The sequence below is a fragment of the Crocodylus porosus genome, unplaced genomic scaffold (genome assembly GCF_001723895.1).
Source record: "Crocodylus porosus isolate Cpor-Errol unplaced genomic scaffold, CroPor_comp1, whole genome shotgun sequence".
Taxonomy (NCBI): domain Eukaryota; kingdom Metazoa; phylum Chordata; order Crocodylia; family Crocodylidae; genus Crocodylus; species Crocodylus porosus.
In genome coordinates this window covers 46,432,930-46,460,168 of record NW_017728918.1, presented here as the reverse complement: position 1 = coordinate 46,460,168, position 27,239 = coordinate 46,432,930, and the positions used below count along the sequence as shown (strand labels likewise).

At 41.7% G+C, this 27,239-nt stretch overlaps 1 protein-coding gene across 1 annotated transcript in view; it reads right to left on the bottom strand.

The window, feature by feature from the left end:
* The window catches only part of PRIM2 (primase (DNA) subunit 2), a gene marked incomplete at its 5' end in the record, with an annotated part of 238,709 nt that overhangs the window by 172,909 nt on the left and 38,561 nt on the right, over positions 1-27,239 (bottom strand). The window contains 2 exons of the mRNA XM_019538153.1: positions 18,805-18,942; positions 20,679-20,774. Of these exons, the coding sequence (XP_019393698.1) occupies positions 18,805-18,942; positions 20,679-20,774 (234 nt within the window). The remainder of the gene's footprint in view (positions 1-18,804; positions 18,943-20,678; positions 20,775-27,239) is intronic.

The window sequence follows — 27,239 nt, the reverse complement described above, 5'->3', positions numbered from 1 at the left end:
GTAAATAAATAACTCTAAAACACTGTGGTTGAAATGATACTGAAATACAAGCATCCTGCTACACTTACAAAAAACTTGAATGTGAAAGATTCAGAGGACAAAGTCATTGTAATCACATTTTTACACTATGCTGCCAAAGCTATTACCTTACTAACCTTGTATATGCATATTATAAAAATCATCCATTTATGCTACAGAGAATTACTCTGGGTTAACACTGAAAACACAATACCTGAAATGAATTTCAAGTGACAAGACCCTCATTAATCATATTTTTCACACATTAATGCCACCACATAAAGCCATCTAATTCACTATTTGAAGAATTTAAGCATCGTCTGCAAAACAGTTTTTTTCAGTCCCATCCCCCAGCTAGCTAGTTCTCAGAAGCTACAATGTAAATTAACCATAACAAGGCAGGATTCTTTTTAATATGAAAATGGACATTAGTGGCTTCAAAAGAATACTGAAGCTAAATATCACCATTTGATAACCATTGCTAACAATGTTGAAACGTACATCCCATAACTGAGAAGATGGAATAAAAACATTTGATCAATATATTCTTTAGTAGATAATACTCAGCATCATATTTATGTCAAGCAGAAGTTAATGGCTTGTGTGAACTGTATTGCTTACAATAAATGGAAAAAAAACAAACCACTCTGCTTGACTAAGCAGCAGTCTTAAATGTTTTCAGACAGAGATGAACAACAATTATTTAAAATTTCTCTTTCAAAATATTTCAAGAAATTTATCCCATTGCTGAAACCAATCCTACTGGATCCTAAAGACAGAAACTAAGTGACAGTCCATGAGTAGGGACAAGTATTTCTTTAACAGAGATAACTGATCTAAAAAAAAAATCCAGAGTGTAAAGTATTTCCCCCGATGCAAGAAACTTAAGTGAAGAACACCCCCCGCAAAGCTAAATATGCCAAAATACATTATTTTATTTGCAGCCTCCACAAGCAACTGCCACAGTATGCATTACTACAAAGTTGTCTCCAATTCAGAAGAAAAATATTGCTAAAATACTGATAAAAGATCTACCTAAAAATTGATGTTCCACAGGGAATAGGTATACCTTTGAAATAACTGTGACTGTATTATTAAAAATAAAATCAGAAGACATTTAATTATGTCTTTATTTTCTGATATTCCTTTCAAAATAGAATCCTACCAATGTGAAAGTGGAAACTGTAGCTATAGAGGCTACATTTCTTAACATAAAGTTAAGCCACCAATAGAATGTAAAATTTATTTCTGTATACATATAGGTCTGAATCCATTTTTCCTTATTCAATTGGTTTCAGATAAATTAAACTAGCACCTTTCATCTTCTTTCTGCATCTAATATTTACCCTGTTATTTTAGGTCAAGTGTTTAAAAGAAGTATAAATTTACCTTTACGGAGCTAAACCACAGAAGATCAAATAAAGCAGCAAAGAGAATATTAAAACTTGCCAGTAGTAGAATTCTTTCTATTCACAAAAGCCAAAAGTTAATAGTTTAGTGATAGTTTCAAGACAGAAAAAAAGTCTAAATGTAACCAAGAAAGATGCAACTTAAAACAGCTACCATAAAACTAGCCAGGAAGAAACATAAGGAGGGGTCATACTACCAATAAAGATTATAAGACTTATACAAGCAAACTCTTCAAACCCACAATAAAAGCACAGATGTTACAAACATACTTAAAATCGCTAACATCTGCTTATGACTTGCAATATAATGTCTAATGGGTACTAAAATGTTAAGAGAAAACATTCTCTAAACTTTTACACATTGGAAATCTGCTGTCTCATTAAACCAAAGAATTTGATACCTAATGCAACATCTCAGTCTAGGCTAATAAAACTAGCATGAATGCATATCGACTGAAATTGGGTTCCAAACACAAGTCTTCGTGTACTAAAACTGAAATGATAAATTGATTTTGAAAACCTGGTTAAAATCAGCAGAAAGCAGAGTTAAATTACTGCCATATTTAATGAAAACCAAGAGTGCCGTACCTCCTCTTTGAGATTTATAATATCTCAACTCATGGAAACTGCAAGTAAAGGAAGAGACCTTCTTATGCAAAGTTAACATTCTTTTAAAAAAGTAAATGTTTCAAATGTGCAATCTAGAACTACAGTCTACAAACGTAAAGAAGGATTTTCTGGTGAAGTACAAAAAGTAAACTATCATACCACCTTGAGATACAATAAATCTTATAGGTAAAGGATAGTCAAATATGGGGTTGTAGTACTGGATGCATTTTTACTCATTCATGCATCCAGAGGGATGACTGAAGGCATTTTTACACATGCATGCGCCACAGCGCTGGGCACTTTGAAAAGTGCCCAGTGCTTAGACTCTTGCACTTGCATAAGTGGGGAAATGTATGTCACCACGCAGAAAATGGTAGCTGTCCACTTGTGAACCAACCCACAAAGGTGTTTTAGTTCAAAAGCACACCACCACCATTTTCTCCGCGCTGAGTCACGTTTTGCCACTTATACAACTGTAAGCAATGCAACACAGTGTGCCTTAGCTCATGTGTGGAGGTGGAGCATACTTGATTAATCAAACCTGCCATGGAAGCACAAAAAAGTAGGTGTATAAGTATTTGGGCTGTGCAAAGCTTCAGGCGCCAATTCAATCAGGAGGTGATTTGGCCCGATTCAGAATCCAAATCGAATCAGGAGACCCATTAATCTCTCTGAATCAGATCAGAGGCTTCTGATTGGGTTCAGAGATTTGATGATCTGGACATAGACACAGCTTTATATGTTTTTTCTACATACCTCAAGGTACAAGGTAGCTTGTGAAAGCTGAGATGGTGGGGTGGATGGCGCGTCCCACATCCCACACCGCCTCCTCACCCCCGGCTCAGTGACTGGTGCCTCCTGGGTCTGGCGGGAGCACCTGGGGTTCCCCCGCGGGCAATCGCCAAGCTGGGGGGGCCTGAGGTTCCTCTGTGCACTCTGCAGTGGACCTGGAACTGGACCAGAAGTAGTTCCCGTCCACTTCTGAGTCCATTGTCCAGCATACAGGGCCCCCCCACCCCCAGTGGGACACTCCAATTGCCCCACCATCTCAGTGTTCGTGAGCCACGCCTGGTACTTCGAGCTATGTAGAAAAACATATAAAGCTGTGTCTATGGCCAAACCACTGATTCTCTGAGTCAGAATCAAATTTTCAGAATTGGATTTCACCAAATAGAACTGGGACAGTGATCCAAATCAGTGAATAGAATTACTGTCCCCAAAATGAGCCGAATCCAAATCAAATATGGCCCACTTCGCACACCCCTAATAAATACCCTTAGAGAACTAGTTACTTTGAGGTAAGCTAGAATGTGATTTTACAGCAGCTACTTCCAGTTTGTGACTATTCCTGTACGTGCTTTACCCTGAGGCAAATACGACTGCTGTTGGAAGGGCACTCAGTCCAAAAGATTTTGAAAACTACTGTTCTAATCCAGTGCTAACAATGTTGTAAAAAGGAATTAGAGAATCCTGTGCTCTCAATGATACTATTTTTCTACAGCCATCTTTTGCATTTCATTCCTCAGACTGCAAGCTTTACTTGAGGTTCTCTTGGTACAGCACCCAGTACAATGAAGCCTTGAGTACGACTGGGCACTATTCCAATATTAAATACTAGATTCAGGCTATTTAGACTAGATCCCCAGAGCACTTGTCTTTCCAAGACTAGGGATATTAATGTCATTACCCTTGAATGAGTCCAAGGCTGGTAATAACACTTGGCCAACCCCAATTGTCTATGAGGTTACAACTGAAATGGTTCACCTTATTTCCTGTCAAGGAATTGTATATTGTTCCTGCATACCAGTTCCCTCCAAAGATGACTAACATCAACATGAGTGCAGTGAACCCTGTGTATAATGTACAAAGAAGTTTAGAATAAATGCTAGCTATTACTGAAGCATCAGCAAAAACTCAAGTTCTAACATGTTGTGAATTTATCTACAGCTAATATTACATCTTATGTTAAGAAATAAGAAATTTTGAACTTAGCACAACTAAGACAAAAGCAGAGCTATTTACTTTCAAATGAGTGAGGAAATCTGGAGAGAAGATGCTCGAACAATCTATGGCATTAAGCCTGAACATAAAACTTAACAGCTATCATTAGCAGCATTTCCAATCATCAGGAACTATGGAGGACTAACACAAGTAATTGTTTGATTTGACTGACAGGCACATCAGAGCTCTCCTCCACAAAGACTGACCATAAAGAATTCATACCATGTGATACTTTAAACACAACACTTGCACACACAGTAGTAGTAATTATTTGCTACTCTTCTGCCCTATCACCATACACAGATTCTGCTTTTTGATTAAACTAATTTCTTTATGTTATTTAATGGAGTCTCTACTGTACAGAGATGTTAGAAGCATTAATCTATGTTTCAGTATGAAGTAGTACAGTATCGTCCCGCTAAGGCGGCCTAACAATACTTTGCAGCCAAAAGGGTGGTAACTTCAGTAAATGATCTCGTAGCGTGGCACAACTGCTTGCTGTTCAGAGAAATCAAAGCAGGCCTTTATCAATAAACAGCCTTAATACTTTTTTCCAAGGAGTATCTCTGCATCCAGCTGAATATATGCTACTTTGACATAACAGCAGCAGTTAATGAGGATACACTAACAAGTGTAGGATAAGAAAGAAGTTTCCCCACAGCAGTAGTTCTATAAATGCATTTGTAATCTTCCATGTCTTTCTCTGGTATGTCTTCTATGGGGATACCTCTCTAGCCTCGCCACTATTCTTAGGGATGAACAGCTTGATTATGGAAATGACTTTGGGTCGGTTTGCCAAGGGGCATCGCCTGCCACGTCTTGATTATGATGATTGCTTCCAGATTGAGAGAATGATGTTTTGGTCCCACCTCCCCTTAGCATTCCCCCTTGGTCATTCCTGCTGATCCACCTTTGTGGGGCTCCAAACTCACCCCACCTAACGCCAACCTTGATGTCGTCACCTGTGTTGTGGAGGCTGATGTCCTGTGCCATCTTTGATGCTCGGGTTCCTGGAATATGATAGCTGCCGGGTGTGAAAGATGTTGTTATTCTGAGCATTTTCCCCGGCCTTCCTCCTTCCCAATTACATGTTGTCCAACTTCAGTACCAGTCCATGCCCCACTGCATCGCCTCTGCCCCGGGTTCAGGACTTGCCGTCCATCTGACTTGCCTGTGTCCCAACTCCGCCAAGTTCTGCCAGGCTCCAGTCTCTGCTGCCAGCTTCCTCGGTCCACATCAGCTCTGTGGACCACTTCTCAGGCCCCTTCTAGCTCTGTGTAGTCGTGGAGACCCTTTCTCAGGGTATCCACCAGGTCCCCTCGCTGCAACTATTTACATTCTCTAGCCCCTCTGGGCCAGCTGGAAACGCCACTTCCAGTCCCTACGGCTTGTCTTCTGTCGGACTTTTTACCCTGGATCCAGAGGTCTGGCTGCCCAATCAGTCCCTGCATGCAGTTATAAAGCATGCCTACAATGATGGGCCTGCTGATTCTGGCTCTCTCAAGGTCGGCCATTTTTTTTCCTTTTCAAATTTTCCTACGGTAGCTCCACCCACTGTGGTTTCACTTTTGCCACTTTGATCTCCCTGCACAGTGTCCTGCCGCCTCTGCTCCATCTTGGGTAAGTCTTTTCCACAACATTACACTCTTGTATCCTCACATTATAGTTATAACTATCCATACATAACACTGATGGTTTGCTTGGAGACAGAAAGAGGGAAGGGCAGGGGCCCTGTTGCTTATGGTAGCAGTAGAAATATGGTAAACAAATGCAAAATCTGCTGAGGCTTGAGGCCAGGTAAAAGGGAAGGTTTATTTCACTGTGGTGTAATGCTCTGGTTAGTAAAAAGGCACATTGGTGAAATAGGTGTTGAGAATACTTTTTCTCAGAGCAGACTAACTGTATCTAAAGGCCTGGTGCCCGATAATCTCATGAGGTCTCTTCCAGCCCTAAACTTCTGTGAATCTGTGACAGATAACGGCCTTTTTAGCATGGTCACTGGTTTTATGGAACTAAGTAAAGGAATCGTGGGGGTTTTGTATATAGTTGTTTGGAAAGAGTGATGCAAGTATGATCAGTATTATGTTGATCTAGGAAGTAGACCATTCCAGAGAAAATGTGATAGAAGGCCAGTAGGTAAGCTGGAGAGACGGAGACACAATCAACAAAGAAAATCAATTCGGTCCAAATGATGAAGCTGTCATCTATATACAATGGGTATAGCACTGGCTTAGGCGGACATGTCTAAAAATTATTATTCAAGGTGGCTAATGAAGAAACTGACATATTGGGGACTGTCTCAATAAACAGACAGCAAAATCAGTTGTTGAAAGAAAAACCGTTGTGGATTAAATGTTTGAGCTTACCAATATATTGGGGCTGGATCTGAAATCTGAATGTTGTCTACAGCCTGCTAAGATATTTTAAGCAGGCTATAAAGCCTTCATCGTGCAGAATGGTCGTATAGATGCTAATAATATCCATGGTGGCAAGGATGGTATTGCTGAAGGAGAAAGCTTATATTGTGATTTTTTTTTTTTTTTTGAGGAAGTCCCCTGTGTCTGTAGAAAATGTGTTCTTTGAGGTACAGACAGTTAAACACTTTCCTATCAGCCATGAAAGCAAAAGTGCCATGGATAGAAATGATAGGTCTGCCAAGATTTTCTTATTTATATAGCTCATAGCACCCCAAGGTGCAGCAGAAACCTTGTTAAGAACCACTGGATTAAATGAACTGGAAAGGTCCCTTTCAAAACCTATTATTTTTATGATTCTGTCTGTGGCCTTGGCATTCAAAGTTTTGTGTTTGCATAAAAAATGCTTTCCTTCAAAAGTATTTCAGATACACAATCCAAAAAACTGGTGATAATACAAGACATGAAAAAAGGTTACAGCTACATACACTTTCTCCCTACAATTCTACAGCTATGGAAAATACCATGAAATTCAGATATAGCTACTGCCAGGGACTTTACTTTTGTATTGCTGGTTATTCACAGACTAAATGTGATGATGATCTTTGTCTTCTAAGACAATTTTAAAGTATCTGCCCAGAAGATTAGATCCCCAGTTTCTTTATAAATGCCACACTGAAGTCTATCCAGATTAATTAGCAACAGGAGAAGTACTGTATTTATCCAAATCCAAGCAAACTTTGGGGGGTTTATCTTGAATTCAAATAATTAGATTCCATGCATATAAAAATATATTTATAAATGTATAATTTTCCATGTACAGAATCTAATTATTAGAGGTCCATCTTAACTTTGTACACCTCAAACCCCACCTCTGCAACAGAGCAAGCAGTGGTAGGTGAGGAGGCAGTAAGATTGTCAGTAGGAGAGGGAAGTAGCTGGACCCCTGCTACTTGGCCCCTACCTCCTGTCCCCTCCACCACTTGGGGGGAGCAGGCAGCAAGGGCCATGCTGCCTTTGCCTCCCCAAGCTCAGAAAAGACCAATAATTGAGAACTTGCTCCCTCCCAAGCTAAAGAGCAGAAGCTGCCAAAGACAGCCCTCCCCCCATTGCAGGCATGGCAGAGGCAAAGAGAACTGCTCTCCTCACCCCCACCACTCTACGTAGTGCTAATGCGAGAAGCCCAGCTTCTAGAGAGCAATAATGTTGACCTGAAGTCTGACCGTGAACTCTGCCACCTCACAAATATTTCTGAGGTAGGCAGAAAAGGTAGGTTTAAACAGATTTGAGAAGGTTTTCCTTTTCAATCATGAATTACATACATTTTAAAATTACATTAATTAGAAGTACACCGATACATTGGTCTATACAATATCAGCACTGATAAAATTAAAATTGACATTACTGGTAATCAGCTCTCTTGGGTGATGTGGCCGATAATGGCGCCGATAAATGCCACGTGCATGCATGCAACCAGCACAGCAGCTTGGAGAGCAGCATCCAGCTGGTAAATCTGTTGAGGTGAAGGGGCAGAAGGGAGGGAAAGGGCGTGGGGGGAGCAGATCAAGGCCCCCATGGTGAGGGAGGGAGTGAAGCTAAGGCAGGTGCTACCCAGCTGGGGCAAAGCATAGGATGAAGCCATGAGTGGCTCATCTGGAGTGGCAGGAGGGCAGCTCCCACTGCTGCACACACCCCTGGGGCAGGCATAGGAGGTGTGTACCCCCCAGAGCTGTGCGTGGGGGGAAGGCAGGCTGCCACTGCGGGCTGAGACCAGGGGCTGTGCTGGGCTCTTCCCAGCAGAGGTGGAGCTAGGCCAGGGCTTTGCTCCACGCAGCCAGCAGTGGTGACGAGACTGGGGCTATGGGGTGGGTGCCCCCATAACCCTCTGCCCCTTCCCCCCCACCCCCAACAGACTTACCTGCCAGACATTGCACTCCAACCTGCCGGGCAATCAGATCAGTATTGGCCAATATGGCTCGTTAATAGATTGGCTGTCAGTATCAGCCCCACAAAAATCTTTATCAGTGCACCCCTAACATTAATTTGTTGGAATGGATACCTTTTTTAAGAAACAGAAATTCAAATAAATTAGATTATTGGAACTTAAATCTTAAAAACATTTTTAAACTCTGTTCTAACACACCTTAACATTTTGTACATGGAGCAGTAAATCTGATTTCAAAAGTTTCCAGTAAATAGTCTTCAAACTCTGTAAAAGCCAGAGTAGCTTAACTTACAGTATGTATTTGTATTATTATTAGCAGGAACTAGGAATACTTATAACCCTCCAGCATGCACTGCTTGCCATCATTTATTTATTGTCATCCATTACTCAGTTTGATTCACTGAAGATCCAGATCCAGCAAAACCCCTCATATGATATGCCTCAGAACCTCAAAACTAGACTCTTACACTGTAAATTAGGGTGCAGGTATTTTCCTTGATGTACGTGTATTTTAATACATCAAATGAGGGACATGTGATGAGAGACACAGGATCAGCAGACAGACCAGCAAATAGGGGAGTCTGAGTGGGAGTCCTACTTTGAAGAGGAGCAGGAAATTGAGATTGCCTGAGGAGAGGGCTTGTGAGTAGTGATGAGTAGGATGGCCTGCCTGGTTTAGGCTTGGTGACATACCTTTAGTTTTGGAACCATTCTGCAGACTTGTTTGGAGAAGTACACTGGTTGTGCCTGATTGTGACCGAGTGATTCAGGCTGACTGCAATGTGAGCAAGGAAGTGGGGTTTGCTTAAGAAGAAAAGCTAAGCGGGTCAGGAGTCAGCAACACAGAAGCAAACAGCACAGAACCAGCGAACAGACAAGCAAACAAGGGAGTCCAAGTGGGAGTTTTACTGCTAAGTTTGCTAGGGGGTTTGCCCAGACACTTTACTTCTCACCTTTCCCTCACTATAAGCTTCCTGAGTGGAAGTAGGTGAGGGAAGACGAGGATTTCCTCCCCCCCGCCCCCCCCGCAACATAGCAGCAGCAAAGGAAGGAGGAGCTACCAGCATAATCAACAGGATGGCTGGAAAATGCTGCAATGCCAAAGCCCCAGCCACTACCAGCCCCTTCTCTGCACCTGTGGTTATTTAGTCTGGGGAAGAGAAAACTGAGGGGAGATTTGATAACCATCTTCAAATACACAAAGGAAAGATAATTATAGAAAGGATGGAGATGGGTTTTTCTCTGTAGCCATATGGAACAGAACTAGGTGTAATGGCCTCAAGCTGCAGTAGAGGAAATTTAAAGTGGAGATTAGGAGGAGCTTTCTGATTATGACAGTGGTCAAATGTTGGAACAGGTTGCCTACAGAAGTTGTGGAATCCCCATCCTTGGAAGTTTTCAAGAGCTTGTTAGACAGACACTTGGCTGGGATGGTTTAAAGTAATTGGCAATGTTAGACTGAAGTAAAGTAGAAGGCATAGTTGATTTGTACCTTATATACTAACCAAGGTAGCTAGGTAGGGTAGTAGGTAGAGCATAATCTTTCGTGAGCTAAAGCTCATTTCATCAGATGCTATGAAAGAACATGCATGAAGCAGAGCACAAAGAGAAGAAAAATTAGAATACAAAAGGAGGGGGAGAGGAGGGAAAAAAGGCAGTGTTGGGATATACAAGCAACAAGCACTAAAACCATAGGAACAGAGGAGTTACCAAAGCTAAACCAGATAATAAGATAAGAAACCACAGTCCCAGTTTAAAACCATACTTAGCACAATCTAGTCTGTGGATGATTTTTTATTCTTGAATAGGCAGCTGTTCAAAAGTTTGCCATCTAAGAACAGCCACTTCCCAGAGATGTTCAAGTGTTCCGCCAAAGGCTTGCGTGTCTTTCCATAAATGATGTCAAACATAATAAAATTCTCTCTCTCCCACTATGATGCACGCATTGTATACACTATGATGCATCTTCTCACATACAGTATGCAACTTTTCCCCCAAAATTTCGGTGCATGTATGAAGTGGGGGAGCTGGATTAAATGCTCTCTTCTATATCAAAAATGACCTGTAAATAGGTTTCAACAGATATTCAAGTAAACCACAATTTTCTCAAGTTTATTCTCAAATTTTCAGTTTAACGCAGGGGTGTGATCAAGCTTTGGTGACTCCCGTAAACCCGATCTGTCCCCCTGTATTGGTGGCAAGGGTATAGCCACTGCTCCCTTGCTGCCACATTTCACCATCCATGAAGGCAGAGAGAGATATATATATATACACACACACAAGCAGCAAGAATATATATACAAGAAGTCCATGGGCCGGGGAGTGTGGCTCTGCCCCCCAGGGCCCAATGTCAGCACATGATGCTAGGCAGGGGCAGCACAGAACCCCCAGTCCCTGCATGCAGGTCCCAATCCTGGCATACGGGCCCAAAGCAAGGTCCTAGTCCTATGTACAAGGCCTGTGCACAGGGCCTCATCCTAACTCACTCCCAGAATCAAACAGTGCATTCAACTTGTGGGAGCAGTTAGGAAGCCTTTTCCCCAGCCTGTTTTGTTTTCTAATGTAAATTTCTTATCCCTGACCCACTAGCTTAGTAAACTTCATGATTTTAAGGTGCTGAATAAACTAATCCTGAAAGGCAGCCTCGTAGAATAACCCTACGCTAAAGGATGACAGTTTCAACACACAAGCTTGGGAACGGGCTATGGGGATATCCCTTTCACAATTTTACCCTGGTATAGAGAACATCTGCATTAGAAGAACTTCCTTAAAAATTAAACACACAGACCACTACAAATTTTAAGGTGCTATGGAACTGAAGTATACTATTTCTAGAAAAGGTAACAAATTTGTAGCCAATTATTTCAGAATTTCCAAGTAAGTACTGTAGAGTGGAGTGTAAAAAGGTATCACTCTACCAAAAAGCTATCAATATAAGACACCAAAAGTAACCCAATTAAGTAACAAAAACTTGTATATTTTTTTAAACAGGAAAAAAAGGACTACTCCCAAAATGAAAAGTCAAACAGACCAAGACCCTGACTCCAGAGATGCATGGTTTCTTACTAATGGTTCTTTTCGTTCTTCAAACCTTTTCTCAGCAATAAAAACAACAGACTGTTGGTGGCAGCCCATTAAGCCTAAAATATTTAGTGGGGTTTTTTTTTTTTATATAAAGACACTACAGTAGTTTATTTTATTAATAAATGCCTTTAAGCTCACAATCACCTATCATAAATGTATACCTACTACATGTCTAAGTGTCCCAGCCACAGCCAGACTGATTCATCATCACACTTAATCATCTTGTATCATGGTTCACACTCCTAGGTCCTCCTGTGCAAAATACTTTACCTTTAAAACCATGGGTGATGCATATGTGTGGGGGCTCCAAATATATTTTTGCTCAATTAAAGTGAAACGGTCATAGAATGAAATTTACAAGCACAAAAAACTATTTCAGTATTCTGCAGTTTCCTAGCAACTAGAGTCTGCTGATATTTTCTCATCGCAAGCTGACAATATGGATAAAATCTTACATTTCTGTGCAGTCATGTGTCAGTGTGAAGCAGGAAAAAATCAAGCTGTAAATAATAGTGTTAAGACACAAGATGTGTTTTAGCAAAACTTCAAAATTAAACTGATAATTATGGAGGGTTGGGGGTTTTTATATTAAAGAGTTCGCTGATCATGTATTTGTGGGGGAAAAAAGCTACTCTCTTTCTGATAAAGCCACAAAACATGGAGGTCAAGGGCCATATTACCAAGTCTTAGGTTGCTCACTGTAAATGGTAAAGTTCCAGTTCCCAGAAGCATATCTTTCAGACTGAGATCCAGGAATATCATCAAATACAAAACAAAAGTAACCCCCTTAATTAACTAAGGTCAACACTGATTACTGGAGGAAAAGAATGTTTTTACAATTTAAATCCCTTCTTTCAGGGAAACATCTTCATGTTCACTACTGGGAACTGACTTACAGCAAGGACAAAGGAAAGGCAGAGAACACCTACTAAATAGCTCTAAAGCAATAACAACCTGAAACTTTCTAATGGATATTTCTGTCTCTAAAGAAGAGAAACAGTTTTCACAATGTTTTATAAATAGTTATATATTTGAATAAAGTTTTAGCAAAATATTTCTTCTGAAGAAGCTGGCATTCCACTCAAGAAGCTACTTTTACTCTTATAGAATGTGCTTTAGCCCTTTGCCAATACAGAATCTTTTTGGCTGTGTGACTTGGAGATAAAGCAGCTTAATCATATAACAAACTTTTTCCTTCTGCATTTGGAATGCAAAGCTATAAACGCGTGTGCTTACCCAAAACTCCATTCTTTTAAAATAAGTTTTAGCAGGGGTCAAGGTAGACATTACATTTATTGCAACATGCAGTCTACTCAGCCAATTCCCGAGGTGTGAGAAGCTTATATGCATACATACAGTGTCTTCCTTAATAGCTAACCAGAAGATACCAAGTAAAACTTTACTGAAAGGCAACTGATTCTCCTGACATACTACTCCACACACCTTTCTAAACAATCTCTCTACTGGAGAAATGAGAATATATTTGCAATACTCAGTAACTATCAACAAAGCTTGTAATACTAAGTAGCTAATTGTTTCTTCCCAGTTGGTGTTTATTACACCTTTCAAGACCTTGCAAAGCTTATTTCTTTTTGTTTCGTCAGTATAATCATCTGAATGATGCTTTTACTTGGTCTTCCATAACACTGGAGGATCGCAAGATATATTATTCCTTTAATGGGTTTTTGTATAAAAGGAAAATTAATGATTTTATAATTCCCCTTCTCCTTAAACAGTTTCCAGCAGAATATTCCCCCCAAAGCTTGTTGCATTAGCAAGAGGTAAAGAGAACCTCACCAGAAGTTGTGAGGCTTTTTAGCACCTCCCCCTCCCCCCAAAAACAGTGGAAATGGGAAGTGTACTAGACATCACTCCTTACTATGGGTCACATGTCATCACTATCAGAACCTGACCTGTTGTTCCTGAACAAACAGGAAATGTAGGTGGGGGGGAGGGGGAGGATCTTTACGAAAAAATAAGAAACTCAGTGTAAAAGTGAAACAATTTCAAAGTAGTTTCCCTCCAAACTCTGAAACAAACAAGTGAAAATGGTGTCTGCAGAGACACTAAATTCCCCTTTCTATAGCAGAGATTTTTCAACTGGGGTAGAGCAGCAACCTAGGATGCTGCAACACCATCTCAAGGGTGCTGCACTGCTGCTCCGGTCAGATGAAGTTTCCCAGTCCCTCTGTGTGACAGGGCACTGTTTGTGCCTGCCACTTTAAGGGCCTGGAACCAGCAGCTGCCAGGTGCCTGAAGAGGGCAGCCATTTTAGATTCAGGGCTGCCCATATAAACAGGGCAGTTCTGCTGCTGGGGGCCAGGCAACAATACCGCCTGGCCGGAGGGCTGCTATCATCTCGAGGTAAAGGAGGAGCCATAGGGGATGGATGGCAGGCTCCTGGTTCTGGGCACGATCTAAAGCTGCACCCTGCTGGGAGTGGGTGGCCTCGTGGGGCTCTCAGTGGCATGGGAGCCCCCAGAAAATGCCAGGCTAGTTACCACCCTGGTGAAAGACAGGTCAGGGTGCCTTAACCCCCATGACTGGGTGGGTTACCCCTTTGTTTTGGAGGGCCCAGAGAGTGGACCCTTGTAGAGAGAAAAGGGCCATAGACTCAGGCCTGAGTTTCCCCTGACTGGCCCACGCTGAGGCCAGGACCGGAAGGGTCAAAGGGCTGGGGGGCCCACCCCAAGGGACGCCAAAGAGCTGAGGGCCTGGGGTCCCAACTGGCCTGGAGGTGGGCCAGGGCTAGATGAGCCGAAGGTCTCAGTGGGGGGATCACACCCCAAGGGGAACCAGCTCAGGGAGCTATGCTGCCCGGTATGACAGCAAAAGAGGCCACCTGACAGGAAAAATCTAGGTGGGGTTCAATAAGAGGATTCTGGGGCCCAGTGTGGGGGCTGGTGATTAAAGGAACATCGAGATGCCATCTGTGAGGCTTGGGCTGTGGTGTAGGGGAGGAAAGGAGCCGCAGATAGCACCCCCTGGCAATGGGGCATGAAATGAACTGGCCCCCTGTTATACTGTTTCCAGGAGGCACCATTCAAGCCTGGACAAAGCAGCAGCTTCTGTAGAGGGGAAAGCACTTCATTGCAGTCCAGCCTGAAGGAGTCCCAAAGTCATAGCTAAGGTGAGTAAGGGGGGCAACAAACCCCAGGTGACAACTTACAGAGAGCACGCTCAGGTCCCCTCCATGTGCTTGTGCCTTGGACCAGTGTTTTCTAAGCCAGGTGGGCACTCCCCCACACACATCCCTTCTGCCTGTTCTGTGCAGTTTGCCGATCACTGCTGCTACCTACAGAAATCAGTTATGAAGAATAAATGATGGCTGCAGCAGAGGTCATAAAAGCAGCCCTCAGTACAGTTGAGGGAGGGCTAGGGAGGCATCATGCAGCTTGGGTGTTGCAGAGTGGTACAGAGAAATGCACAGCATACGGCAAACAGGGAAATGCCATAGCAAGCTACACCACAGGAGGTGGAGGAGACTCATAGGAGGCATGAGCACACCCACCAGGTTTGAGAAATACTGCCCTGGGCTGCAAGCCTTACTCATTGCATCTCTGGGAGGTTGGGGAGCACACAATGCAGTCAGTGCCATCGCTATCAGGCACAGCATGGCTCCAGACTCCAGTGTCAATTCCCCAGCTGGGGATTTCATTCCTGCCGTTCTTTCAAAGTGCTGGGCAAATTGCACCCTCAGGTACCAGCTAAGCTGCCTGGCAGGCAAGGACCAGGAATCACTTGTGCAGGGAAGCCAAGGAGCCAGAACAGACTCCCCCTGGAGCAACGGGCTCTCACGGACACCATGATAGAGCCCCTATTTCCTCATCTGCATAACTCTTCAGCTCAGTTGTACCAAAGCTGCCCTCCAGCTTGACCATGCCATCTCCCCCTCTCACAAGAGCCCCACAGAACCCACAAATTCAAAACTGAGAGACCCAAGGCAGGCCGGATGAAGATGTTCACTGCCCTCTGCACTCACAGCATGCTAGGGTAGGTGATGACTCTCCATGGCTATGTCTACAGCAGACATAATGGACTAGTATGGTTATATATTTTTACACTGTGCCTTGAGCTTAAAAAAGGTTGACAGCCACAACTCAAGATGCACCACCTGGAAAAGCGTCTCACTCTTGTGGAGTAAATATCTTAAGAGATGTCCAAAAAGTGCAGCTATTATAGTTAGAGCTAGACCACCAGCAGCAGAGTAAACATGGTTGTTTCCTATGGGCAAACATAAAAAGGTATGACATGCTTACCTTGTATGACTGCCTGTCCAAAACATAAAAACTTCAAAATCTTCAACTTTATTAACGACATCCCAAAACAAACAAAGTCCCAAAGTGTTGGTGTCTATAGGCTTATAAACTTCAGGAAAAGGTTCTAGAGCACTAAGAACCTGAAGCAGGATTCCTCAGCAGAAGCCAAATATAAATCAATAATACTATTCAAATGTTAGGGCAAGAGGCCAATGTACCTTTTGAAGATATATGAAATGGAAATTTCGAAGCAGGCAAGTCTTTCACATAATACTTTTACTTTTCAATTTTAGTACTGAGCAACTGAGATTAAAATGAACTGTGTCATTAGTTAGAAATGATATGTATAACTTACTTAAATTTTTTTTTTCAAAAATCATTATTTAATGCAAAATAGTCTGCCTTCTCCTTAAGACTTATTGAAGGGTCCATGTCACAACTTAAGAATTGTTACGTTTAAACAGAGTATAGTTTTCCTTTGTCATGCTGTCAATTCTGATCAGTTTAAAATAACTGCAAAATCATTTCTATTTAAGTGAAATCAAGTGAAATTTAATAGTAAACAAAGATAGGATTCTTGTGACTTCCAGGAATCATTTGAGGATAGCCAGACAATTTTTTTGCAGCAATATGACCTTTATCACACTCAAGCTATCTTGTAAATATTTTGTAAAGTAAATACATTGTGACCTTGGAGATATAACAAAAATAAAACTTTTATTTCCCCAAACTGTTATCACTTTACGAAAGATTGTTACAATAAAAGCCAATATGGAAAACAGTAAATATTATAAACAACAGGATACATGTAAACTAAAAGTGGCATTCTCCTGTACCAAATAAGTAAGGCATAGTTACAGAACATACTCGGATTACCAAAATTAAGGAAAAGCTGCAGTGATTTTAGAAAGCAGAAAAAATCAAAATTTGTATCACTTAACCCACAGGTGGGCAATTATTTGGGTCCACAAGCCACATAGGGAGGTTTAGGGAGTTGTCACAGGACAGCTCAGCACCGCCCCCACTGAACAGCTCACCAAACCTCCTGATGTGGGATGGGGCTGCAGGTGGGTGGGGAGCTGGCATGGGTGTGAGTGGGCTGGTGTGGACACCAAGGCTGCCCTGTGGCTTCTTCCAGCCAGGCATGGGGGCTCAGGGTATCCCAAAAGGCAGGACTGGTGGCAGAGGAGAGGAGCCACAGGGCAGCCTCAGGTCCCTCTTTTTCCCTGCTGCCACTGCTTATAATGGCCAGAGCAGGTGGGTCCAAAGTGGTCACTGCAGGGACCCCAATCACCCACATGGGGCAGGCCAGGGCTGTGCACTCAGCTTAGGGCTCATGCCCTGCTTGTACTGGTCTCCATGCCCAAGCCATCAGCACCACCTCTGAGCCACCTTTCAATCCTGAGGAGGGGCTGGAGCTGCTGCTTTAGCTTTGGTGGCAGTGGCCCAAGCACAGGAAACAGCCATGGCTCCTTCCAGCTACCTTCACCACCAGCCCCAGCCCCAGCCCCATGGAGACCAGCACAGGCAGGGTCCAAGCACTGAGATGAATGCACAGCCCCAGTCTCCGGTCCCAGCCCGCACAACAGGTTGGGGTCCCTGCAGCACCCATTCTGGACCCAACCAACCCAGCCATGAGCAGCACTGGCGGCTGGAAAAAGCAGGACCCCAGAGCCTGTGTCAGGACTGCCACCAACACTCATCATAGCTGGGGCAAGCAGATCCAGAGTGGGCACTGCAGGGACCCCAACCCCCCACGGTTCAGGCTGCGGATTTGCCCTCAGCCCAGGGTTTGGGCCCTGCCCAGGTGGGCCCCAGACAGTCTCCATGGGGCTGGTGGCAGCCAGAAGGAGCCACTGCTGCACGGGCTGTCAGGAAATGGAGTCTGGTCATGGAGCCACCCCAGCCCCACCTGCATGCCTAGAGGTGGTGGGATGCACCATGAGCTGAATGGCTCCTGGGCCAGGCGGGACCTACCGTGGGCCAAACAAAAGTTCTTCCACAGCCCACATGCCATACTTCGCCCACCCCTGGCTTAACCGTTAAGCTTGTGGCAATTGCTTTAATTAGACTATTATTTAACTTTCAAGAATATTACTTATGGACTCAAAAAAGGGTGGCTCTTGCTTCAATTATAATGTAGAGTGTTAATGGCAACATTAGCCTAAAAACTGCACTATTTTCACTATATGTTATATCAGATACCTCCTTCTGCAGATTTCCTTAAGGATTTGAATTAATAGAAAATTGGTATACTTTCCACAGCTTCTCCCAAAGTGATCTCATTTTTACTTTTCATAGTTTCACCAACATAAACTGCATTTAACAGTAAGTCTAATGTACCAGTAACATAGGAAGAAAATGCATTGTGAATATATTAAAGAAAATACATTGCCTGTTTTGTTAAGTATGTTTTGCAAGGCTGCCAATTTTGTGACCAAGACTTTTGTACAGCAGCAGTCCCTAATTCTACAACATTTTAATTGTTCCCTGCAACCTACTGTCATAAAAAAAAAAACTGTCACATGGGATATTTGATGTAGGTACTTACACTAGAATTTGATGTCCCATTTAAATCCCCTTGCATCAATGTAAATGTATTTTGCCTGCAAAGGTGCTGTAATGAACTGTAACAGAATATTACTTTAATCCTTGATTAAAATAACTACCTCAAATTTGTCTTTCCTGTCTTCACTAACCACAGCAAAACAGAGTAATATAAAAAAAATGATTTAAGCCCTGTTATGCATGCCAAGTCAACAGTAATAGGTATACTACATCCATATAAGAAATAATTATAAAAATCTTTACACCTCTAGAAGACCTGTGTATCACACAGCTAAGAGTGCTATTTAAAATCAAGTTCTTTCAGCTTATCTTCACAATAAGATTTTTATTGTTTTATTTTAAGCTCTGTATTTAATTTTGATAATACTTAGCTGGAATTCTGCAGATTGAAGCCAGTCTGCTAGAAACATTCTGGAGGGCCATTATGTAAGTTACTGCATAATTAACAAGTGGACCTCAAAAGGTACAAAATTAAATAGGAAAAAATGTATACTCACTGCCAGGGCTTTAGAGAGTTTAGTTCTATAGTTATTCAAGATAATTACAACCATATCCTGATGTGGCACGAGTGCAAATCCATAATTAAGTAAAACTCTTCTTACTCTAATTAAATCCTGGGCATCCTGAAGAGGAATCTGAATTTAGAGATGAGGAGAAAGAAATGAACTTCAGAAATAAGACCTAAAAAAAACAGTCATGTTAACCAAGTCTACATTTACAAACTATTCAAGTCTGGAGAGAATAGAACTGTTAAAGAAAAGATATACCTTAGAAACAAAATTAAAAGAGCTACTTCAAAACTGATACCAATATTATCAAAGGACATTATCCACTGGTTATTAGAATGACACTTGGAAGAGCACTTCAGACTCTAATAACCAGCAATTCTAGTAACTGGCAGCCAAGCTAGCACAGTGAAAAGGTGTACAGAGTTGCTTAACACAACTCTGCATCATTTTTGGTATTATGCTGCATTTCATTCACTGATTCTAATAGCAAGAAGGGGGGGAAATTTAAGATTTTGGATTTACTAAGTATTGTTCTACTAAGTTCCACTAAGTATTGATTGTATCAAGATATTAGTTACTGATGAGAAATGCATGGGGTGTAATGTTTTTGGCATTTGATTTTGACCTTATTAGGCAACTGATTCTTTCAAGCAAGATTCTAATAACTTGTGGACAACAAAAGTGCATCAATTGTATAGAAAAGCCAATATCAATTCTCAGTACTTCAAGAAAATAAAAGCAAACTCAGCATTTATTAACATCTCTAGCCTCAAGTAACCAAGTTGAGATATTTGGGTTAACCAGAAATAATAAATACATTTCAAATTTTATGTAGTGTTGTGTTTGAATTGAAACCTGTTCAAAACACCCTGGCTTCTTTTTCAGACTTTCCTGATACAATGTTGCATCTAACAAGCAGAAAACAGAAAGTGTTTCAGTTTCTCCCTCCTTTCCCAGGGCCTTGTTTGTACTTTTCCCCACTTTCTAACTTATTCACTGGAAACATAAAAGTGTTTAGAAAGGGGCCACTGAAAATACATTCAATCTTTCCCTTGTTATTAAAGCTGACCACTAGGCCAGGGTTAAAATGGCTGGAGCAAAGAACGAAGTATAGGGGGAAAGCAGATTACAGCTGTATTTTGTTAGATTGCAACAAGTGCTTCCCCTACATCCCTGGGTCTCCTAGCCACTTAAATCCAAACTAAATGCAGATGCGTGCCATCATCCCTCTTCTGTTGACCATAGGCAGAAATCTGTGGTGGGTGATACAAGATAAATAGAGCAGTCACTCTCAACTAGGATGCCTTCATATCCTTTCCTGGGTGCTGTGAGGTGCCATGCAATGTTAGCACTGTTTAGATATGCAAACATTATTCACAGGATAAACCCAGAAATTTCAAACAGGAATCCACAGTAACCTGCTGCAGTCTTTGAGCTATCTGCAACAAAAGAATTGCCCTACTATCTTTGACTATGTTGTCAAAAACAGATGGAAAACTACAACCTGACACTTTCCAAGAATTCCCTTGAGTCTATCCAGTAGTAACTGGAGTCTTAAAAGGCTGAAAACCACTGAAATAGTTTCTGGAGGGACTTATACCTGAAGTCCTCTTGATGGTTTTCCCTAATCCAGTCTAGGAAGTTCTGAAACCGACCTCATTTACCACCACCCCCTCTAGTAAGCAAGCCTGAATCAGTCAACTTGCCTTCCAATTTGAGATGTAGAAACAAAATCTTAAACTATAAGCAAGTACAGAAGACTACTACTGCAATTTTAGGAAGTGAGGAGAGTTCTTATGACTTTTTAACATTTTACAAAAGAGAGGAAGAGATACTGAAACTTTCCAGTAACTCCAACTTACTTTATAGAAGGACTGTTCTTCTACTTTTTCTGCACTCAAGCCAGGAGTTGACATAAACAGCTCATCTTTGAGTCTCTTTTTAACATCTTTGCTAATCTAAAACAAAACAGTTGTATTTTAATTGCTGAGAAGGTTTAAGTTCTTCAGTTAAAACAAACATGATATCTTTTCAGTTGACAAAGCAAATACATGCGCCTGTGCTAGAGCTTCCACCCTTGGTCCTCTGCCCCTTGCTGCTACAACCACGTTTAGCTTGAAAGCAAGAATATCTCTATTAAGCTGGAGGCTCCACAAATTCTTTGGTTAGTTTCTATATGGTCCATACTTTATTTTATTTATATCACAAATTTTCATGAGCTCACTTTATCAGATGCTGTAAAAGGACATGCAGAGTATTAAAAAAATAAATTAAAATACATGAGATAAAGAGGGAAAGAGAAGACCTTTAAACAGTATTATTTTTAAGACGACTAGTATGAATACACAAGGCCAAATTTACTGCAATCTATTTTAAGAAAAATATGCTAAACTAATTACAATTCACCCTACAGTTTCAATAATGGAGTTTAAAAATTGTTTTTTTTTCATATACTGGTTGAGGAAAGACATCTTCAACTAACTTTTAAGGACACTATAAATACTGAAAAAAAAGTAGTCATGTACCACATTACTTTTCATGTATACATATATAAAACTAATACATAACTATATATAACTAATGCCTTTTGCCATAAATAGGTGTGTTAGAATTTGACTTTTAGACAAACATTGCTAAACACTGATTTAGCCTTGACACCCACAGACCAACGTAAAAATATTTCCATTAGTAGGCACCAAATATTATAGAAAGGGGATGTAAAAAAAAAACCGTTCAGGACAAGAGCAGGGAAATTGGGGGCAGAAGGTGCTGCAAGTGGATACACGTGTACACACACACACTCACACACCCAGCACAGCCCACAGCTCTTGAAGGGAGCAGGGTCATTGGAGGGGCAGGGCTGTTGCAGCTAGGAGCCTAGTGCTACCACCCACTCACTCAGCTGAGATCCCAGCTGGGGATCAGGTGCCAAATTCCTGGTGAGCCCAGTCCAGCCCAGCCCCTGTATGATTGAGGAAGAAGCCAAACTCCCAGAGAACCCAACCTAGCTCCTGCATGATCAGGTATTCTTTACTGATTTATACATATTTACCTTTTATATTTTAACATGGATTTTATAAAGCTTTTAACAGCACACTGTCATGATTGTCTGCCCCCCACCTGAGAAATCCTGAAAATTTAAATCAATAAAAATTGACAAAAATCAATGGACATGCTTGAAGATAAATACCAATTTTAGCCATTTTTTAAAACAAAAACAAAAATTCTGCCAAGCCTAAACAAGCAATAAACAACAAACTGAGACTGGCACTGTGCTATACAGTTGAGCAAAGTATGTACTTCTCCGAGATATACACATACACACACACACATACATACACACACACACGCCAATTGTCTATCAAGAATCATGGTGGGGGGATGAAGTGCCGCCACCTAATGCCCCATGCTGCCGCTTTTCTATATCTTGCAGGCAGCAGAGTGGGGTAGCTGCTGGCCTTGGCTCCCCCACCCTCTGTCCAGTCCTCAGTGTGTTTTCAGAATCCCCATACTTGAAGCACTCTGAAGAATGCCAGGGGGGACGAAGCCCCAGCCCCCCACTTCCCTCTTGCTGCTTGGGGTCCAGGCTCGCTCTTCACCTACCAACCACAGTAGCAGGGGGAAAGGAGGAGCGGGCCCGGGCCTGATGCAGGGGAGAGCCGGGCCTGAGGGTGAGGAGAAGCCAGGCTGCTGCAGTGGCGGGGCACAAGGAAGTAGCAGGCCCAGGCCTACCCAGCTGTGGCAGGGGGATGGGAGGAGCAGGCACCCCCTACCACATTGGGCCCAGGCCCACTCCCCTCCACCCCCCTCCCTATTTACCTTCAGGGAGAAGGGCGGGGGGGGGGGGGCAAGGCCAGGAGCAAGGTGGGAGGGCCTCACCCCCACACTCCATCTTGTGTCCCCATCATCATGGCAGCAGGCTGCTTTCTTCGCACTCTGATTGGCTGCTTATCAGCCAATCAAAGCAGGAATAAAGCATTACGACAGAGAGAAAAACTAAGGCTTTTATAATATTAGAATGTGCATTATCTGAGTAGTACATATTTTGCTCAAAACATTGCATAACACAATGCCAGTCCCAATTTGTTACTCATTGCTGATGTTGTAAAAGACATTAGTTATATGCACATCATTTAAGTACATAAACTGTTTAAGTTTATAGCATCTCTAAGCCCCGCTACTACTTTGTAATGTAATTGTACTTCAGTTAACGGCACAGAAATGGTAAAAGAAAAGCAGCTATCAAAGGACTGTCATAAGAAGCCTTCAAATTGATGCAACCAGTCAGTTTCACAGCTACCATGTTCCCTGTTTTCAGAGCTTGTTACAGCAGCTGTGAAATTGACTAGTACCCCTACTTTCAAGGCTTATAGCTGAAGTCCTAACAATTAGAACTCTTCAAAGTGACAAGAGCTAATCAGTTTCAAGGCTGCTCCTAGCACAGGACTGACTGACAGCACCTTGTGCCTAATGAGCACTGTTTACATAAGCTGGATAAATACCTGCCTTTTTCAGTTGAGACTACCTACTTAAAATAGAATACAATATGTATTATTTTCAGTCTTTACAACAGGAATGTTAGTATTTACTTTTCACAGCTCTGTAATTGCAGTCTGTCTCATGACCAACATGTTTAAAGCAGTCTTTATTTATCTAATATAACACACTTTAAAAATACTACTTGTGAGTTTAATTATTATTTCCAGCCAAATACATCTAACCAGAGATCATGAATAAAAATGTTAATTATCTAATAAGATATTATGCAAATATAATGAATCAGTAGGGATTAAAAATCTGTGTACATATACACGTTAAGCTTTATAATTAACTAAAACAAATATGTTTAGCTACAATGAGTTTTGCTGGTCAGCAAAATAATTATCAAACATAATATAAAAGCTATATTTAGTTTTAAATAATCAAAACATTTTAATGATTGCACCAAACAGTAATATTTACTTCTTTACTTCTCTTCTAGGACTAATTATATTTCCTGTTTGAAGTTTTTATTTTAAAGTTTCTCAGTTCTAAGATTTAAATTGCAATTTAAAATTTGGCAATTTAAAAACCAAGCTACCCTAAGGAGAATACAACTGAGGCTGGTACATCAATACTTAAACTTTCTAGTTTAAGTAAGTATGCAGATATCCTTTATATTTATTATGTAATAAGCTACATTTTTGGATCATGCTTTATAGAAGGTTCCTACTCAAAAGTGTTTAATTGTTAAAGAACACACAAGACTCTACTTACAATGCAGAATACTTAATATGGAAAAAGGGCCCACCATGTGTAAACAGTAAATTCCACCCGGCTGTCCAACTTCTTGGGAGGCAAATGTAGATGCTACATGTGCCACCTCACCCTGCTCCCAGGTGGATGCCCCCTGTGAGCCATCTTCTCCCTGTGCCATGTAGGCAACCCAGTTCCTTCCACTGCTGTGCTATACATGCAACAAAAAGCACCCTGGGTCCCCTGGCTTCACATACTGCATTAGCAGCCCCTCCTCCCCCTTCCCCATGACACACGCCACAGTGCACAAGCAGCTCAGCTCCCCCTTGGTAAGCATGCAGTGCAAGCAGCCCAACCCCTTCCCCACCATGCACACACCACACTGGCACCCTGGTCCCCTTCCCCCTATGCCACCTCACCCTCAGGATTAGAGGCAGAAGGCTGAAGTTGGGGAGGAAGGGGGAACACAGACACCCTGGCCACCACTTCATCAAAAGGCATGAGGTAAGTAGAGGGTAGGCAGAAGCTCCCGGGCTGTATGTTAGTCCCTCACGGGCTGCCAATTGGAAAGTCCTGACTTACACTTCATATGAGCCAGTCAGCATTTTGCATCAACTGACTGTGTACTCAATACTTGGTATACCAGCTCCACATGAACTACACTGCCCAACTCAATATAGACAAGCCCTAAGCCTGTGGTTAAATATGGTGACATGGTATTTTTTCCTAGATCTTTTGGTCAGCAATGGAATTACTCTGAAAACATTGCTACATCTCAAAGGAACACATGCTCCTAGCTAAACTAAGCACACATCATTGTCATTCCATGCTGCCTCTCTGTAAAACTATATGTTTTTACAAGTCCCATTTCTAAAAGAACAGGGACTAGCCCATTGACCAAAAACTCTGGAAAAATACTTAAATAGTTCACAGCTGTTTAAAATTACCCCCCACAACACACCCCACTCCACCCCCGCCCAGATCAAAATATGAAAGTCAGAGTTGACTAGAACTGAAGGAGTTGACTAGAACTGAAGGAGAAATCTAAAGTCTCCTCTAGGACACTACTGGAAAGTCTTGAATCTACATGCCATGAGTAATCTTTCAACAAAACCCCTATATGAAACCAATGTGACAGCTGTGTCCATCATATCAAATGACCCATGGAGGCAATGCCTAGATGATTTAGGATTACACTGAGATATGTACAGAACAGTCTAATACATCTTCTCAGGCAGATTAACTGCAAAAGGAAGAAAGAACTACCAGTGAAGATGGTGAAAAGAGTAAGACGTGATAGCAGCATAATTACACATAAAGAAATCTAATGATCCACTGGGATTCTGATCATTTAAAAATGTAAACCGTGTTTCTTTAACAATGCAGATGTATTAAAGCAATTACAGCTACTTGTGGGTATGGTACAGTAAGATAATTATTGAAAATTAACAGATTAACAATGTTTTACCTTCATTAGGATTTTTTTTTTTTTAATCAACCTTTCATTTGCTTTACGATGATATGTTAACCTTTTGAAGTGTGAATACCAGAAAACGACAGTGTAGTCACCAAAGCCAGTTCTGGTACTAACACTACCACCATCTATTTCTGTTTGATGTTTTCCTGTTCATACAAGGATCATATTTGCTACCTCAGGCACTACACAAATATGGCTTAAATGTTCAGTTCCTGAATGTATGACTTAGCATTTCAATACACAAACAAAAGTTGTTCAAGCAAGCCCAACCTACCAAACCATGCACATCACTCTGAAGATTGTACCCTACGTATCATGAAGCTACAGAAACTTTAAAACAGGTTATAGGGGTATTAGAAGAGCAAGGATTGATAAGACAGTGATCAGCACCTAATGCAGCACTGGTATGGCTCATTTAGAAAGCTTGATGGAACCTGTAGATTCACCATTGATTAAAAGGGCTTAAATAAGACATCTAAAAAGGGAGCTGAGTATATCACCACACTCTGAACCTTAACTTTGCAAAGTTAGATGCAAAAGATTAAAAAATCCCATTTCTATTGACTCTGTAATAAAACCCAAAAATAAACAAACACTCGCTACATAAATATATATTAGTTGTCATACAATATTGGAAAGAAACAAAAAAAATGCAAGATCTTCATATTTTTATCTCCAGTATAACAATTCATAAACCAAGCAAAACTAGTTTTGGCAGATATTGATGTTCTACCAAAGACGAGACTTACTGTCAGAAAACGTAAGTATGTACGTTTGGACCTATACAGGGGTTCAACCTTCTCTTCTACAAAGAACATAAGTTCAAAATCATTTTTATTATAAAACAAAAGGAAGGTTCAAAATTACAGCTGAGTTGGTGATGACTGTACAATTAATGGATGATATTTTGGCAGTGTGAAATGCCTAAACCATTTACGCATTAATTTCCAGAAACAAAAACATTCATGATTTTATACAGCTATAACATTCCATACAAAATAGCAATACAGCCTAGTATCACTTTGGATGTTAGCAAAATACCACCAAAATACAGTTTTTGATACTTCTTTTTATACTAATATAATTCCAAAACCAGAACAACTTGAAGTTTGTTTAATGTAATGAAGATTTATTTAAAAGTTAAAGTTTACAACTGGAGGAGTTACTTATTTTAGTTAACGTTTTCAAGTTTTGTATAAGCCAGAGCTGTCCAATTTCAGAGCAGCCAAGGGCAACACACCATGTAGGGTTCAGGCCCCCCCCGAGACTGCACATCATACAGGCCCTCTACAATCTCCCAAGGCATGGGTTTCCTCAACCCCACAGGCCATGCCACCCTATTGCATACAACATGCTGCGCCCTGCCGAGCTGCACTGCACCCACATGATGTGACAGCTGCCATGTGGGTGCTGGGGGTGGGGGCAATTCCTGTTGCCCCCACTGCCCTGCACTGCACAGGGGGGCCTCTGCCATAAGCCCTCAGATGCCCTGATCTCTGCTGCCAGAGCCAGTGAGTGTGGGGCTTTTATTTTTATTTATTAAGTGCCAGGCGGCTGGTGCCGGGCAGGGCAGTCACGGCGGCTTCTCCCATGGCTCCTCTGGCTGTGCCTGCCTCTGCCCCAGCAGGGGGAACCACAAGAGAAGCCTCCATGGCCGCCCTGCCCAGCCCCATTCCCCTCCCAGCCCAGCTGGAGCGGGGGTGGGGGAATA